This window comes from Narcine bancroftii, chromosome 2, assembly GCF_036971445.1.
Source record: "Narcine bancroftii isolate sNarBan1 chromosome 2, sNarBan1.hap1, whole genome shotgun sequence".
NCBI lineage: Eukaryota > Metazoa > Chordata > Chondrichthyes > Torpediniformes > Narcinidae > Narcine > Narcine bancroftii.
Window position 1 is genome coordinate 327,015,396 of NC_091470.1, and position 19,210 is coordinate 327,034,605.

At 37.4% G+C, this 19,210-nt stretch overlaps 1 protein-coding gene and 1 long non-coding RNA gene across 3 annotated transcripts in view; one reads left to right on the forward strand and one right to left on the reverse strand.

Moving 5' to 3' along the window:
- Window positions 1-8,800: 8,800 nt before the first annotated feature.
- The window catches only part of LOC138755640 (copine-3-like), an 88,593-nt gene continuing 78,183 nt past the window's right edge, over window positions 8,801-19,210 (reverse strand). For both annotated transcript variants that reach the window (XM_069922001.1, XM_069922002.1), the window contains exons 14-16: window positions 17,276-17,409; window positions 15,798-16,034; window positions 8,801-10,564 (exon numbers count right to left, since the gene is read on the reverse strand). In XM_069922001.1, coding sequence (XP_069778102.1) covers window positions 10,457-10,564; window positions 15,798-16,034; window positions 17,276-17,409 — 479 coding nt within the window. In that variant the 3' untranslated portion in view covers window positions 8,801-10,456. The remainder of the gene's footprint in view (window positions 10,565-15,797; window positions 16,035-17,275; window positions 17,410-19,210) is intronic.
- The window catches only part of LOC138755643 (uncharacterized), a 34,297-nt gene continuing 30,279 nt past the window's right edge, over window positions 15,193-19,210 (forward strand). The window contains exons 1-2 of the long non-coding RNA XR_011352442.1: window positions 15,193-15,298; window positions 16,534-16,628. This is a non-coding gene — a long non-coding RNA (uncharacterized lncRNA). The remainder of the gene's footprint in view (window positions 15,299-16,533; window positions 16,629-19,210) is intronic.

The window sequence follows — 19,210 nt, forward strand, 5'->3', positions numbered from 1 at the left end:
GCTCGTTTTTGTGGTACACAGTTGCACCACACTACTGCGTACCATCTGCAGTCCAACGGCCTGGTGAAACATTTCCATCGATAACTTAAATCTTCACTGAAGGCCCAACTCACCGGCCCCAAATGGGTCGATGAACTACCTTGGGTTCTACTAGGAGTACGAACAGCTCCAAAAGATCTCTCTGCATCATCTGCAGAATTGATGTATGGTACGGCCCTTATGGTTCCAGGAGATATTCACTTCACAAGCAATTCATACATGGACGTCCTGCAACAACTCCGCAAGGGTATTGCTAACAGCAAAACATCCTCTACCAATTGGCGTGGCAAACCTAGACAACAAGTGCCCCAACCACTATTAAATACTGAATTTGTATTCGTACGAAGACAGGTTCCAGGGATACCGTTACTAAAACCATACGAAGGACCATTTCTTGTGATTAAGAAAGATGAAGTGGTATAAACATTAGACATCGGAGGGCATCCGCAGCTATTCAGCGTGGACAGACTTAAACCCACCCATACAGACCCTACTTCACCAGTTCAGTGCCCTCAACCCAGGCGACGTGGATGTCCATCTAAGTCAAGCGTATCTGGCATCTTAAGTTATGGTGACAATTCTGGGGTTGGGTGATGTAGCGGGCGCACAGCGTGGTATTGCGATCCGCCACCGTCAGTTCACAGACTTACCCGACACATCGTGGACTAGCAGTGCTGGGTGCCAAAGTACAGCGAGTGAATCAGTTGAAGCCCCTGCCTAAAGGTGCAGGGCACTAATGGCTCAGCTTTAACCAGGACCAGCAGGTATTCACTAACGAGCTCATTAACAGGCAGGGAATAAATGGTCTGTGTATGTCTGCAATAAACCAGTCTTGAGTTGACTACCTTTGTGTGTGTTTGCCTTTATTTAGTTGCATCTACCGTAGTAGCCACTACAACAGGACAGTTATCATAGATAAGATAGTCTTAGAGCCAAAGTGGAGCCAAATCAGCAGGTCCATTACCATTCCTTCTGACGAAACATTACAACCAATAAGTCTGTCATGAATACTTGTAAGCTGCCCTTTGCTTTTTCCATAGTTAATGGAATACAATACAGAAAAAATTGATTTGAGTATTGAGAATTGAGGTGAAAGGTTAGTGGATGTTAAACAAATGGCAATAGTTCAATTCACAAGATGGCAGAAAACTGATTAAAAATACATAGGCTAAAGAACACTTCTAGTGATAGCCAGAGATCCATCATTCATCCTTGGGCTTGAAAATAAGGTTGATGCAAATGTTAAGGATGAGAAGAAGGTAAGTTTTAATCCCACACTATAACAATACAGCATTCATGAGATTCAGTTCATCCTGTGGCCTTAATATTATTCCCTATGACACATGAAGGGTCCTCCAAGTAGCTACAAGAATATTATATTCCTCTTCACCATCAGCTGGCACAATTGGTGAAATTGGTATGCACACAAATCACTGTATTAACCACATACATAGATATGGTCATTGCAGGAAAATTAATTATCTGACCATTAGTTAACTGATGTTGCTTGTATTCTAAGGTTAGCCACTTAATATATAGTAATGTAAAACATCTGGAATACAAGGTTCAGCAAATCAAACAAGAGCTCAAAGGTTGTGATGAAATGGAAAGCATAGATAGCTTCAATTTCTTGATAGAGGAAGTCTATTGTAATAAATTATATGGAAATAAATTATGAAATTATGTAATTATTTTGAAAACCAATAAACTGTAGATGCTGGAAACACTCAACAGGACATGAAGTATCTGGGGAAAGAGTTAATGTTTGGGGCAACTATCCTTAGCCAGACAATTTTTCTTTTAAACCACCTTTCACTCATTCTTGGGAACAAAGCTTTTGGTAGTCATTCAAGTTGAAATAAAGCAAAATACAGCTAATAGCAATGAATATAAGAAAGGCTATCAAAAATAGACAACATTCCAAGATCCAGCTTTACCTGAATTCATACTGATCCAACAGATAAATGCTAGCATCAACCCAAAAATGTGGAAAGCTGTCTTGTGAAAAAACCAGAACAATTCCAATTCAGCTAATTATTACCCAATTAGTCAGCCTTCTATCATTGCAAAGGAAAGTTACCTATCGGCATTTATTCACCTGGACCTCTCTGCTTCAGATCACATCACAGGTTTGATTCATACAACTGAATTACTGAGGTAAGGTGAGAATGACTACCTTGGCATCATATGATAGCATTTCAATAATTGGAGTCATGCCTTCCATAAAAGATGATGATTGGGGTTATTGGTGGTCGTGAACCCAGCTCGAGCATATTATTGCAGGGTGTCCTTTGGGCGGTGTACGAGGCTCAATTACTTTCAGCTGCTCCAGGATAATGTCAGAAAAGCATTATTCTATTTTACTTGCACTCCTCTACAAATGCCTGCATGCAAGAAGACCTAAACATAATTCAGGGCTGGATTGATAAATGCAAGTAATAACCCTTTCCAACAAGAGTCCAATCGGCTACCCTTGATTTTGAATAGAATTACCAATGGAGATGACATTCATCATCAATATTACTAAGCAGAAACTCAACTGGAATAGCCACCTATTTACTGTGGCTCCAAGAGTTTTAACAAATACATATTCTGCAACGATTAACTCCTGACACAACAAATAGCTGAACACTATTAACCAGGCACGAGTGTGCTGTGTGACAAATTAGTCTTCGCTTGTGGAGATGAGTGCTACTCCTTCAATTCTCAGGAAGCTTACCACCATCCAAGACAAAGCGGCACAGTTGAATTAAACCCCATTAGCCATCCGAAGTAGTAATTCAATCTATTAGCAGTAGAGTGGTTGCAGTGAGTACTTCTCTAAAATGCATCCTGTCCTGAGCCCACAATCTGTCTACCAAGACTGAAGTTTAAAGAAGTGCAAGAGGTTAAGAGTAAGCTATGAACTATTTCAGTTACACAGAATCTTGTCATCTTAATGCCATTAAAGGTGAGCAGCACAGCATGCAATGATGTAACATTTGCCTATAAGCTAAATACATTCTACATTTATTTCAAACAAGGATCTGGCTGGAAGACAATATCCACATAAACTATTACAAGTACTGCTCTACCCATTGACATTGCTGCTGAAGTCAGGTTAGTCTTCCAGATGTCAATACCTTAGAAAGTGACTAGCTCAGAGGGAGTCTCAGGACGTGTCACAAGAGCTTGTGCAGATCAACTGGAAGGTACATTTATGGACATCTTTAATCTCTCTCTCTACAACAGTCTCTTGATTTAAGAAGGCCACCAGTACTGAAGAAAACCACAGCAACAACCTAAATGATTATGGACAGGTAGCTCTGATGTCCATCATCATGAGGCTCTTCGCGAGTCTGCTCATAGTTTAAATCAACTCTAGTTTCTTCACCCACTCCAATTTGCTTATCATCCATACGGCTCCATGGAAGTCCCCAGTGCTCCACTCAGCCTTAGAACATCTTGACAATTATTCATTGACTGCAGCTGTGCATTCAGTACCACAGGCCCCTGCAAAATCATCCCCAAACTTTGGGAACCAGGTGAAGGTGATGATCATCGACATCCTGACCATTACAGCTGTGATGAAATGGAAAGCATAGACAGCTTCAATTTCTTGAGAGTAACATTTCCAATAACCTTACCTGGACCAACCATATTGATGCAATGATCAAGAACCGACTTAACTTAGTCATATAGCATGGTAACATGCCCTTTTGGCCCACGAGCCTCTGCCGCACAATTACACCCAATTAACCTACGACCTCCGGCACATTTTGAAAGGTGGGAAGAAACCAGAGCACCTGGAGAAAACCCATCCAGACATGGGGAGAACTCTATAAGACTGCATGGGATTCAAAACCTGGTCCTGATTGCTAGTGCTGTAACAGTATTGCACTAACTGTTACACTAACAGTACTGCCCAAATATACCAATGTCTCCACTTTCTTAGAAGACTAAGGTAGCTCATCATGTCCCCCTGTCCCACAATAACTTGACAGATGGTCTATCAAAATCATACTTGCTAGTTGCATCATAGCTTGGTCAAAATTAGAAGAAGATTGTAGATAAACGCAGCACAGGTCACCATGCAAAGACGTCCCTCCCCTTCATGGACTCCATCCACATCTCCCGCTATCAAGGAAAGGCAAACAGCATACTGAATGACTCAATCTACCCAAGCCACATTTTCATCATCCTCCTTCCATTAGGGAGAAAAATCGAGAGTATGCTTTTTAAGTCTTAAATTAAACAGAAAACATTCTTTAGTATACTGCTATATTTCACACAAGATCTGGACTATGGTATAGCCTTCTGCTGCAATGCATAAGAGAACAGCATTAAGAGAACCACACTCCAACAGGTTTAGAGACAGTTTCTTCCCTGCAGCTATCAAGCTCCTGAATGAGCCCCACAGCATTGCTCTCTCATGGTGCTCTTGCTTTGTATTCACTGATTCTTTTCCACTGTAATTTTATACATTGTGCTTTTGCCCTTCTACTGTACATGGTTGTATGAATGTTAGTGTTAACCATTAGATTGTTTACAGAAGAACCATTGTAAAATTGTACCATGTATATTGTGGCAAATAGACATAATCTTGAAAACTTATTCAGAGAGAGGAAATCAAAAGAGCTTTTATTCACAGTTTTCTAGTTAATCTCCAAATTAACATTTTTTTTAAAAAAGCTTTAAAAACATGGAAGAATGCCTTTACAAGGAATCCTAATATTTGTTCAGATGAAGCACCCCATGATCTGTCTCCTACATTCAAACTGGCAAAAAGGTACAAGGGGTTGTTACCTTATTCTCACATCCACTGGTAGAATACACACACATTGAGTGGGCATGGCAGGATGGGGTAGGTGGGTGACGTGGGAAGAAACCTCTCCCGACAGAACTACTTAAAACCCAATTTTTAAAAAATGTTGTAAAACAACAGCATTAGAATAATTTTAAAGCAGTGATAACAGTAATTATGAGGAAAACTAAAGTACAGTGAAAAAAACGACTTTGAAGCAAGCAACAAGTACAGAAGAATTAGGGCCTACCTTGGAAATGGAGCCTTGAGAATTAATTCCTCTTCCTCCAGGATCATCACGTAAAGCTCCAACGAAGATGCAGGTAACACCAGCGCCATCTCCGCGGGGAACCGAGGATAACTACAGCTCCTTGAGCCACAGGATCAATCGTGCATGCGAGGATCTCTGCGCATGCGTGTGACACAACCTGTGACTCTGCCTGCAGAGGGGAACCAAACCCTCGCAGCCCAGTACTGCTGGACTGCCGAGGGAGAGGCCTAGACCCCTCAGACGGGTCGAGCAAGCACCTACGTCGACTGAAGAGTAAAAAGAAGAAAATTTTGCAACTGAAGAAGAGGATACCTTACCAGTAATAGAGGAGGAGGAGACGGTGCTACATAAGGGTAGGCTCTCATCTCATTATGTGGTTGAAGATAAATTTGGACCTTCTGCAATTCCTTACTATGTAGATCCATCAAGCCAATTGGATACTTTATCTAAACAAATTCAGACTTTATCAACTCAAATGAGCCAAGGCTTTTGTCTAATAAGATCAGTTTGAAACAATATTTTGTAGTATGAAAGAAGAAATGCTTACGATTAAAACTGATGTTTCAAAATGTGTACAGATGGTGGACAAAATGAAGATTACGTTTTAGAAAATTGAAGATTTTCAAGATTGTCGTAATGATGTAGTAGAGCAATGTGAAGATATGGTTGGCAAGCTTGAAAATTCTTATACTGCTTGGAAAGTTCAGAGAAATTACTTGTTAAAAAAAATTGATGTTTTGGAAAAGCAGAGCCTCAGAAATAATGTGAAGATTGTGGGTTTGCCTGAAGATTTTGAAGGCTCAGATTGGTACAATTTTTTCAGAAATGGATTCCTGACGTTTTGGGAAAGGAATATTTTCCGAATGATTTGGAGTTGGACAAAGCTCATAGAGCTATCAGGAAAAAACCTTTTCCTGGTCAACCGCCACACTCTATTTTAATTAGGTGTTTACATTATCAAGATAAAGAAATGATTTTGAGAGTTGCAGTACAAAATGCGAGAAAGCATCAGGACTCCTTTGATGGTCAGGAATAATAGAGTATTTTTATGTAGACCTGATTCAAACCATTATTGAACGTCACAAGGAATTTTATCCTGTTAAGGCTGTCTTATGGAAAAAGGGATACAAATCTGCTTTTAGATATCCTGCTGTACTTAGTTTTTTTTATGGAGAATTTCAATTGCAATGTTTTACTGATGAAGATGATTCTCTTTTATTTGCTAATTCGTTGCCTGATCATAAACAGGAGAGTCAAGATCAATCTTCTCAAGGAATGAAGTTGGCTCAAGAAAAGCAAAAAAATGGTTCACAGAAGGTGGAAGGTCATGAACTCACTGAAATTGATATTGATGATAATCAAGTTAAATAGAGATGTGGAGGCATCTTATTATACTTGAAGTATTGATGATAACTGTTGTTTTTTATTGTTCTGTTCGGGAAGTGGCTTTGTTTATTTCTCCTTCCAAAGTTGTTGGCCACTTGGTGGCGTTGGTCACTTCCTGTAAAATTGGGGAGGGGGGGTAATACTGCTTAAGTAGTGGGTCTTTTTTGCCTTTGGGCTTTTAAAATTATTTTTTTAGAGTTTTTTTCTTTTATTTTGAGGAGATGTAGTTTATTTTGAAGAGTAGCCATTGATTAGAGTCCCACCATTGTGGGCAGGAATATGATGTTTACAGTATTAAATATATTAATCACTAATTTGAATTTTGTGACATATAATGTTAATGGGCTCAACAATCTAATCAAGAGAAAGAGGGTTTTGGCTTATATAAAGAAAATGAAAGTAGATATTGCTTTTTTTTTAAACAAGTGACTCATTTGACTAGGAACATCAAAAGTTTGAAAGAGATTGGGTTGGCCAGGTTATAGCTTCTTTCAATTCAAAAGTGAGAGGTGTTGCTATTTTGGTTAATAAGAAGTTGTCTTTTTAAGTTAGAATCAGTTATTAGTAATTCAGCAGGTAGATTTCTAGTTGTAAATTGTCAAATTTATTCAGAATTTTGGACTCATGAATATTTATGCTCGAAATGTTGATGATAAGAAGTTTATTCAAGATTCATTTTTTAATTTGGCGCAAGCATATGAAAATGTAATGATTGGTGGAGGTTTTAATCGTTGTTTGGATCCATTACAAGATAAATCTCCAAAAATGTTGACTAAAATGGCAAAATGAATTTTATCATTATTGAAAGAAATTAATTTAGTTGATATTTGGAGCAGATTGAATCCTAAGGATTCATTTTATTCTTTTCAACATGATTCTTATTGTAGAATATATTTTTTAATTATCAGTTCAATTGCAAGATCGTTTAGTATTTACTGAATATAAGAGTAGAATATTGTCAGATAATTTTCTTGATAATATCATGAATAGGTTCTGAAAAAATAGATATTACTCAAAGCTGGAGATTTAATTCTTCATTGTTGAGAAATGTTGAATTTTGTAATTTTAGAAGAGATCAAATACAGCAATGTTTGAAAATAATTACAGATTCGGTTGATAGTAAATTTATTTTGTGGGAATGCTTTAAAGGCATATTTAAGAGGTCAAATTATTAGCTTTTTGACTAAAATTAAGAAACAGTATTCTAGGGAAGTTGATAAATTAGAGAACGAGATTGAGAATTTAGAGAAAGATGTACACAAGGATTTGACAGAGACTAAAATGATAATTAACAAATTCAAAAAATGCAGACATAAAATGGAGAAATTATTGCAAAGAAATAGATAAAAATATTATGAACTAGGGGAGAGCCCATAGAGTATTGGCATGGCAATTAAAGAACAGGTTTCTAGAACAATTAATGCTATTAGAAAATATTCAAAGATTACATATAAATCTCAAGATATAAATGAGGCTTTTGAGGAGTTTTATATGAAATTGTACACATCTGTGTCTGAAAATTATGATGTTAAAATTAATGATTTTTTTTAGCTCAACTTCAGTTACCTTTTTTGAGTATTCGAGAACATGAAGAATTCTACTCTTCGTTTACATTTCGAGAAATTATTGATGTACTTAAATCTATGCTGAATGGGAAGTCTCCTGGTGAAGATGGATTTAGATTGGAATTTTATAAAAAAATTCAGATTTATTAATGCTTCTTTTAATGGATGTGTTGAAACAAGCAATGAAAGTTCATTCTTTACCAGATTCCTTTTCTAATGCAATTATAACAGTTATTATTAAGAAAGTTAGAGATCCATTAAAAACTGAGTCTTATAGACCTATTTCCTTATTGAATGTTGATCATAAAATTGTAGCTAAGGTTTTAGCAAATAGGTTGGTGAATTATTTACCAAGTTTAATTCATTTAGATCAAGCTGGATTTATTAAGAACTGTTATTCTGCAGATAATTAATTAGTTTGAATAATTTTTTTTCTTTTAAAAGAAATCCAACTTACCAAAGGCTATTTTCATAAAAGTGAAAGCCCATTAAAAATAATTTTGGATATGAGCACAGGTTTCTTCTTAAAATCAAATTTTCATAAAGCGAGTATTTGTAAAACAAGGTATACCTGAAAATGCAAACATCTTTGTCACACTTGCACCCAATTGATACAAGTTTCATATTTCTCAATCAGATACAAATCTTATCAAACAGCTGTAAATATAGCAATGGTAGTTGAAAAGAGTGACCTTTAGTTTACACAGTAAATCATTAATATAGTCCAAAAAATAAATGGAACTGGAGAGCTGATACTGAATTAATTGTATAAGTTTATTAAAGATAGCTTCATAAATTGTTAAACAATACTTTAATTTTCTTCTCAGTTTTAATTTTCAGGTTAAGAAGAACCATCTTTTCTATAAAACAAAGCATGATACATTAACAGGGTATTTTAAGAGGGGGCAGGATGAGATGACAAGAATAGAACCTGTGAAAAAATGAATGAGCAAAATTTGTAATTAAAATAAAGCTCTTGTAATAAAAATTGCAAATGTTGGAAATTCACAACAGTTAAATTGGCATCTAGGTAAAAAAAATATATTGACCTCCCACCAGACAGGAGAGTGTCAGACAATGAGATATAGTTTTAATCTGTGGAACCCTGCAATGACCAATTCCATTTCCAACTGCCATAATATTAAAATAATATTGATTCCGGTTAACTGTGTCTTAGAGTAGTTGCAGAAATATTACATTCAAGATGCACAAGTTGACATTCTGTTACACAGGTATCACAACAAAATATTTGTGGACTACACTAACAATTCAAAGGGACTTTCATCAAAATCAAAAAATCAAAAGGAAGGGGAGTAAACCGTTTCAGACTGAGATTAGGAGAAACTTCTTCAGTCTGAGCTGTGAACTTGGGAAACTCCCTATCACAAAAAATTGTTCAGGCGAGTTTATTAGATATATTCAAAAGCAAGTTGGACCTTTCCCTCCTGACTCAAGCGATCAAAGCTGTGATTCTGTTAAAAAGTGGTGCAGAATCGAAGGGCTGAATGGCTTATTCCTACATCCATATACTACTATCTTTGATTCTCAAATTTCAATTCCTGCCATTAATATTAAATCTTGGAATCATCTGGGAAGTTTAATGCCATCCATTAGCAGACTTGCCTGCACCACCCCAACCCCTGTAAAATCCAATCCCAATACTGTACTTCAAATGCAAAAATTCAAAATTTTAGCTGATCGTTAAACACGTCATATTTACAAAAATCTGCTTGAAAGTTTCATTGATATAGTAGTTGCCTGATATATTCTTTAAATGATAAAATTAGGAAAAATAAATATTGCGAAATGTCAATCAATGCCAAGCTGGATTCTCTAAATTATTATATGACCATGTTAAAATATTGCATTATATATGTGGAATACTAAAGATTGGATAATATAGCCTACAGTGCAATCACTAAGTTATTTTTATTTCAATTCAATTATTCCATCCTAACATTAGTACAAAATAATTTTTCAGTGTTATGATATGTAATAATTCTCAATTCCAATAATTAAGCAATTAAAACTGCTGTTTACATTGGTGCCAGATACAGGCATATAATCCTAAAATTCAAAAGTTGAATTATAACAGTTTAAAAACTGTAAAAATACAAGGGGCTAACAAAAGATTGCTTTTTTAAGCATTTCTAAAAATGTTAACAAACGCAGATGAATAATATTAGATAGCAATAGTATATGATTACAATAAAATGATTTGATCTTGCCTACTTTAAAAAAAATTAACTCACATATAAAATATTTATAATGCAACTATTTTAAATAATTCTAAAACTTTGGAAAAACTTCAGATATAACATTCAATACATTGAATCTTAACACATGTATGCCTGATACTATTTCATATTTTGGCATAATATATTATAAACATTAAGTTTGAGTTTTCATCACTTAGGGACTTGGCTCATTGGGAGGACGAAGCTTGCGTGTGTTGAAGTAACACACTACTTGCTGAGGCAGTTCAGCTAGTACACTCTGTGCAAGAGCTTCTTTTGTTGCCTATAGAAATAGAAACATTAGTTTAATTCATTTTGATAAGTCATCATTTGGACTAAAATGTGAATAGTTATATTGATTTTAAAATAAACCCACACAGATTGACCAAGCTGATCCCAGACACTTGTGGAAGTTCCAATCCACAAGCTGGGCCAGATATGAGCTCAGGTTAATGAGACTGGCAAGAACTCTCACTGATCATGTTTGACCAGTGTTTGGATATTTAAAACAAGTATTCGTCCAGGGAGATATAAACAGTACAGAATAGATGGAACAAAGTCTTGTCTTCCTGTATACAGAGATTCCCCCATACTCATTATCCATTGAAATGAATAACATTGGCCTCCCACTTTGCCTTTGTTTGTTCAAGCCAAGTATAATTGACCCTCCATCAAATGCCAGAGAGAGCGATAATTCTGCCTGGGTGTTTAGCAGTGAAGTTAACGAGGACCAGAACCAGGCTAGGCTCCAAGAGCTCCAACCAAGGTAGCAAAGATAATGCTATACTCCACCTGAGGCAGAAGACCAATTTTGTGAATAGCAGAGAACCAAAGACACCATTGACCAGCTCCAAGCATAGTGGATAGTGATAGGGACTCGGATAGAAGTGAGAACCTATGTATTGTGTCTGTGTCAACTCCTCTTTAGCGACTGCAGTTAGGCATTCACCACTATCATCCCCTGTAAACTGATCAGCAAACTCCAAGGTCTTGGACTCAGCACTCCGCTGTGCAATTTGATCCTGGATTTCCTCGCCTTCAGACTACAATCACTGAGGATCAGTAAGAACACATCCTCCCCAATCTCCATCAGTACCGGAGACCACAGGGCTGCATTTTTAGCACCTTGCTCTACTCACTATTCACCTGATTGTATGGCTATAGGTGTGGCTCAGTATGACAACAATGCCATCTACAAATTTTCTGATGATACCATGGTACTGGATTGTATAAAATGGCAATGAGTCAGCATACAATCCAGTGATCAATGGAGGATTATAGGTGGAGTGGTATGAGTAAATCTAAGTTCTTGGGAGTCACTATCTCAGAGCAGCTTTCCTGGACCTGACACACTAACGTAAATTCTCATAAACTTCTACAGGTGTACTGTGGAAAGCATTCTGGTTGGCTGCATCACTGCCTGGTATGAAGGCACCAACTCTCAGGACAAGAATAAACGCCAGAGGGTTGTTAACTCGGACTGCAATATCACACGTATCAGACCACTCCATTGAGGACATCTACAGAGGCAGAGTCTTAAAAAAGCAGCCTCTATCCTCAAAGACCCCCACCACTAAGGCCATGCCCTCTTCACTCTGCTACCATCGGGAAAAAGGTACAGGAGCCTAAGGATGAGCACTCAGCAGCACAAGGACAGCTTCTTCTTTTAATTTTTTTTATAGTAATGGTGTAAGATGGTTATAATATGAATGTTTGCACTATGAAGCTGTCGCAAAACTCCAAATTTCATGAGATATTCGTGATAATAAATTCTGATTCTAATGCTTTCATGAAAGAGAATGTCAGCACACCTACTTCCTCAGGAGTTTGCAGATATTTTCTATGACATCAGAAACCCTCGCCAATCTGTGCGTCTATGTTAATTTATGTTTGCATTGGGACCCAACTTTTGTCTTTTATGTCAAAAGCACAAAGCACCTGGGTTAAGAACACTTAGAGCTATTGGTCAACGTGCTTGGATAGAGCAATAATAAATTTTAAAGTAAAATGTCCAAATTATTAGTCTTTAAGGGATAGGATTATTCACCCAGAGATCCTTGATTAAAAGTAAAAATACAGTTACAATAGTTCTTACAAATTGCATGAAGAAAATTTTGTAAATAGCGATTGATGCCACTTCTTCACAATGTGAAGAATTTTAAAAATTTTTAATAAACACAGTCAAGACCATCAGGACCAACATTCTCCCCTCCACTTGCAATCTAACTGTACCACAGCTCTGTTCATTCAACCTGGACTGTTTTAGCCCAATCACACTACCCACCCTTGGAAAGATTGTGTTGCCATGAAGCCAACAACCTACCCCCTTGACATTATCCCAACCCCCCCCCCACCCCCCCCCCGAGGGATGTTTTCAATGCCATGGGTCTTAGCATCCTATTATTAACAGTTCCTTAGCCACTCAGACAGTTCCAATTTTCTTCAAGTGTGCTGTGGACCAGCCCCTCCAGAAAAAACCCAACCTAGACCCCTCCACACCCAAAAATTAGAGACCTGTTTCTAAACTGCCATTCCTGTCAAAGGTCCTCAATTGTTGCCCTACCTACATCAAAACAACATACTTGAAAATTTTCAGTCAGGTTATAAGGCCCACCACAGCACAGAGTTGGCCTTACTAAGAGTATACAATGACCTGCTCCTCACCACTGGCTCAGGAAGCTCCGCCTTTCTAATTGTCCTCGACCTTAGTGCAACATTTGATATGGTGGATCACCTATTTTAATAGATTGCCTCTGGGAGAGGGTCAGTGTCGACAGCATGGCCCTGAATTGGTTTAAATCTTATCTCAATGAAAGGACTTTCTCAGTCAACGTGGGAAAAATTTCATCCTTGTCTGCTACCCTTTCCTGTGGGGTCTATTCTGGGCCCCATTCTCTTTATACATGCTTCCCCTCAGCCATATCATCCAAAGACATGGCATCTCCTTCCACTGCTATGCTGATGACGCTCAGCTCTTCTCTCCCTGAAGCCCAATGATCAAACAAAGATAATCAGCCTCATCAACCGTCTGGAGGACATAAAATGCTGGATGGCTCAAAACTTGCTAAACGAAGGCAAATCTGAGATCACCTATTTAGCTCCCCCAACTCCACCAAAATTATTGCTAATACCCTTAGCAACTTAGCCACCCTCATTAAACCACACGTCAAATCTCCTGGTGTGATATTCGATTCTACTTTCAAGTTTGACAAACAAGTCAATGCAGTAGTAAAAGTTGGCTTTTTCCGCTCTGCACTATTGCCAAAATCAAATCATTCCTGTCACTGAAAGATCTCGAGAAAGTTATCCACGCCCTCATTTTCTCCAATTTAGATGAATCTAAATCTCTTTACGTGAATTAGTCAGTCGTCATTATCCTGTCTGCAACTGATTCAGAATGCGGCAGGAAGGTTCCTGACAAGAGCCAAGAAGAGGGACCACGTCACCCCTATTCTCGCCTCCCTTCACTGGCTGCCGGTACAGCTCAGAATAGATTTTAAAGTTTTCCAGTTTGTTAACAAAGCCATCAACCGACTAGCCCCCTCCTACATCACCCATCTCCTAATGGCCTACTCCACTTCAAGACCCCTCAGATTGGCCAATTTAGGGCACTTGGTTGTTTCGCGCTCAAATCGCAAACTTGGGAGAGATCGCGATAGCAGCCCCCAAACTGTAGAACAATATTCCTCCCTCCATCATATCAGCCCCTTCCCTTAACTCCTAAATCCAGACTGGAGTTGCAATTTTAACTCGCAAGCATTTTGAGGTGATTGTTTATTGTTACCATATTGTATGTACAATTCTAAACCTCAGGTACCCATGTAATTTATGACCTGTACACCACTTTGATCAATGTGAGTTGTTTTAAATGTGCTATATAAATAAACTAATACTACCAGGAACCACAGGTATAAAAGGTCTGTAAAGTTGACCTTTCAAATCACTTTACCTTCATATTTTAGACTACAGCTGCCAATAACATTACTTTTCATGAATTTTCCATAGAAAGTTATAACTCTTCAGACTAACAAAAGTTAATTGAAGGTAGTATTTAAACTTAAAGGTAAGAGAAAAAACAAACTTCCTTTTGCAACCTGACATTTAATCAGAGAGTTAACAGATTTACAAAAATTCAAATATAGAATAGATTTTTTTTTAAAAGCTAGACCCACCCAACAAGACAGGCGACATTCTATATAAAGATAAACAGTATCAAATAGCCTTAATCAGAGCTGGAAAGAGATATGGATCTGATTAAAACAGTAGGAACACGTCAGAAAATAAACCAAAGCAAGACTTAACAAATGAGGTTAAAAGATGCATTGCTTTACCATGCATAAATGTACAGGTATTTTTATGAAATATGCTTCCAATTCTCAATTGTATTAAGAGTTAAAATCAGTAGCTGAAGAAGCTTTTGATTTAAGAGATGAAGCCGAGCAAAAGGTCATGAAGATGAGAATTTTTATTGATTAGACTGAAAATCAGTCAAAGATGGTGAGCAAGATTGTAGGACCCAAGGAAGGCTTTTGTTATGTGATTTTACTTTATCTTGATTATATGTTTGAGATCAGGAAGACAAATATAGAATTCAAACTTGGAAAAGAACACACGTTCAGTACGGCAGTGCAGAAGCTATTGGTCCTGCCTCATTACTCCTGGAACCTGGTTTAATCTTGACACCAGATGCTGTCTGCGTGACCACATGGGTATTCGCATTTCACATTGGTTTCTGAGTGTTCACATTTCCTCCCTGTGATAGTACAGATCTATCACCAATGTATATAGTGTATATAGTTACAGTATCTAGACTGTGCTTACAGCGATTGGCTGAGAGCTAAGCCACGCCTACTGTCTGGGCCTTAAAGGGTTGTGTCCCTAGCCAGGTCGGATCATTCCAGACTGGTCGGCCACCTGTGAAGAGCTCCTGTCTTTTGCTAATAAAAGCCTTGGTTTGGATCAAAAAGTCTTTGATTCTTTCGACGAGCTCTACACTCCCAGAACCAAAAGCATGCTGGTAGGTTATTTGGCTATTATATCTTGCCCCTTATGAGTATGTTAATATCAGAGTGGAGTGGTGGGTGTGTCCCTGATGAGGACAGTAAATATTTGGGCTACAGAAGATAAAGAGAAGGAGAATCGATGGTGGAATTGTTCCTCTGGGAGCTGGCATAGACTAAACAAGCTAAACTGCCTACTTCTAGATTGTTATAATGTGCACAGAGCTGAAGGAGAAAACCAAGGCTGCAAGTGGGAGACATACAGACCAAGTTCAAACAAGCAGCAAGGGCAAAGTTATCAGTGAGGACAACATATGAATATAACTTGAGAAAGGGTAGAATTAAAGCTAGTGCAGCAAATGTGTTGGTCATAAATGAGATAGTTATGAAAGGAGCCAAGGACAAACAAATATTGTAATTTCCCAGAAATTACTAAACAGGATAATGAATTTTGTAACACTTTTATAATTGTTTTAAGATTGCATTTCAAAATTAATGAGATCATACAAAACTTACATTATGGAACTTTCTAAAAGGCACAAACTGGACAATATCACGGATAGCTATCTCTCCAGTAGGTGATTTTAGAACACATTCGTCGCCATCCAGAAACTCCATGGCACTGAAATCTGCCCCACCAACACCAATAATGATAATGGACATTGGCAACTTAGCAGCATTAACAATGGCCTGTCGTGTATCATCCAAATCTGTTATCACTCCATCGGTGATGATCAGTAGGATGAAATATTGCTGTTAGGAGAGAAAAAAAAGAATCTCACCACATGCAGTTAAGTTTGCCCAAATTAATCAGTTGCCATAAATATACTGAAATAGAGATGCACTTTAATTATTTATTTACAGCAACATTGATTTAACAGACATGCACAAATGTTGCAGATGTCAGAATATTGAGTGAACAAAGCTAGAGAGATTCAGCAAGTCAGGCTGCATACATGGATATAAATAAATGGTCAGTCAACATTTTGTGCCAAGATCCTTTATTGAGAGGCCATAACTGAAACAATAACTGAACCTTTCCATCCACTAAATGCTGCCTAATCCATTGAGTCCCTCCAACTTCTCTTTGATTTCATAGATGTTGTCATACCAAATTGGTTTTGAGTCACAAAATTGCAAGCTTTATTAAAAGTTATAACTGTTAAATCAGAGTAATTGAGAAAAAAATTGAATGTAGACAGACGCTGGAAAACCTTTGAAAAAATACTACCATATTGTGTTCAATTTTCAGAATGCTACTTTACAAATAACTTCAAGGCCCAGAGAGAAGACACAAGATTCAGTGAAATTATATCAAGGATAAGATTCTTTAAAAGAATTGAGAATGTAAGTTTTAAAATGTTGACTGGGAGCATTCCATTCATTTGTTTTCAATTCAACAAGGCTAGGGCTGATAAGGAACTTCCTAGTTGGCAAAGCAGTATAAGACCATTGGGTAAGGGACACCGCCCTGATTTACGAATCTCAAGAGAATTCTAAGAAACATGTACTTATATGGAGAAATCTGCTCAAATGTTCTGCAAAATTGGAAGTTTGACTGTATAAATATGGGATTTGTGAGCTACAAATATTGTAATGTCCAGAAATTAGCTGCTTCATGGCAGTGCTTCTTGCTGTAACAGAGTTCTCATGCTTTGCAAAGCCATAATAAAGTATGGTGATTTGAACCACTGTTTATTAATTTCAGGTCCACTTTAACAGAATGAGGTGACTGAAGAGAAATTAAACTTGAGAACTAATTATTTGGTACAAATGTAAAAGAGTAAATGAACAAAGAAAGGGACCAGGTGGATTGTACCTTCAGAGTTAGTATAGGCGGTATGGACTGAATGTTCTCCCATTGTGCTAGTTAAGAAAATTTATGGAAACAAAATCTCCACAACTCCTCAGGATAAACTTTATCAGAAATAAAAATGATGCCTTTGCATTCATTCAAAGAGAAGAATCCCAAACATGCATGTAGGAATACTCACTGATGCTGCTGGCTGTTGGGCTGCCGCAGCTGCAAATCTGGCCACATGGTTTATTATGGGGGAGAAGTTTGTTGGCCCATGTAACTTCACTTGAGGCAGACAATTTCGGTAAGCATCCACAATCCCTTGAACTCCTAATGAAAAATCAAACTTCATGTTCTCTCCCATACTGCCATTTTCATTTCAAATCTCACACCAACCATACCCATTTTACAAATTGTAAATATAATGTTTGGTCAAATTACATTTAGTTCATAAACATGGGAATTTCTGTATAACAATCATAGAATAAACATGAACCTCCACTGATCCAATCTCTTTCACAACTGCAGCAATGTCAGACAGTAATCAGAAGCCAAAGAAATGATTTTGAAATTGAGCTGCCTTTGGAATGTAGTATGGAGCTCTCATCAGTAGCAATGTAAGGACCAGGTAATACCTCCTGATGATATTGAGGGAGAAAAATAATCTTGGACAATAAAGAATTATTCCTGACTTTGTTAAATTGCCTTTTACAATAAAAACAAATAGGAGCTTCTACAGATAGCTAAATATGGAAAGATTGACAAAAGTTAAATATAGGTCTCTTACAGCAGTGATTGGAGAAAAAAGCATTAGAAATAAAGAAGTGGGAGAGAAACTAAGCATTTGTGCACAGACTGGTAGTTAGCAAATGTAACTTCATAAGAATGAAGCGAGATAGAAGACAGGGAACTATAGTCAAGTTTATCTGTCATCAAAGGTGAGGAAACTATTATTAAAGTGACAATTGAAAGATTGAGTATCGTCGACATGGATTTAAGAAAGGAAAATCATGTTTCACAAATGACTGGTTTAAATTAGCAGAATAGATGATGAGGTGAACGACTCGATGCCGTGATGACTGCTCTTTATGATGACCTTCAATGAAGTGTACACAGAGATTTAACAAAATTAGAGAGCAGGATAATGTGGTGTGGATCGAGGATTTGTTAATTGATAGAAAGCAGAGAGAATGAATAAAATTGATAATTTCCAGGTTAGAGGCTTATGGCCAGTGTAGTGATGTGGGGAATGGTCCTAGTATTAAAGTTCACAATCCATATCAAATAATTTTGAAGAGAATATCAAGTACAATATATTCATGGCACAAAGCTAGGCGGTAGAGTGGAGTTTCAGGAGGATTCAATATGGCAATGTTGATATACAGACAGGCTAAGTGAAGAGGCAACTGTTTATAAATGGTACACATTATTAAAAGATATTAGATCATACATTTTGGTAGGATCATGGAATATGGTAGGATAAAAGAGCTGAAGGATGCTGGTGATCATCCAGATCACTGATTTTTTTATGTGTTTAGCAATCATTGGACAGGCAAATGATATGTTTGAATACAATGCGTTTACAAACCTGCTGCAATTATATTACGTACTGGTCTGGTCTACCCACTTGCAGTTGAAGGACTCTGACGATTCTTAGGATGACAAATTCATTGTATGACATGATATCAAGCAATCCAGGTTTGTGCTCTCTAGAATTTATGTAAATTCATGTCATTAAAATGTATATAAATCATGGAGGGCTTGATAGAGTAGCCGTCCTCTGTCTAGATTGTCTTGAGACAAGATCACAGTCTCAAATTAAATGACAGGGGGAAGGGGTGTGCACTCAGAATGAGATATCCAGAGGGGTCAAGCATCTTTGGTGAAGTGAGTAGAGATGCAACATGACTGAAAGAGGCAGCAGATTGGCAGATGCCAGGCAAAGGGATAGTGAGACATGAAGAATGAAGGCTCAGGTGGGGGAAAAGGAGTCATAAAGGGTGGAGTGGATGATTAGAAGAAAAAAGGCTGGCAGTGCTAGAATCTGATAAGTAGATGCCTGTTCAAAGAATTCATGTTTAATTGAGGAATATTTAATTTACCTGTATAAAAAAAAGATATAGAATGCAAA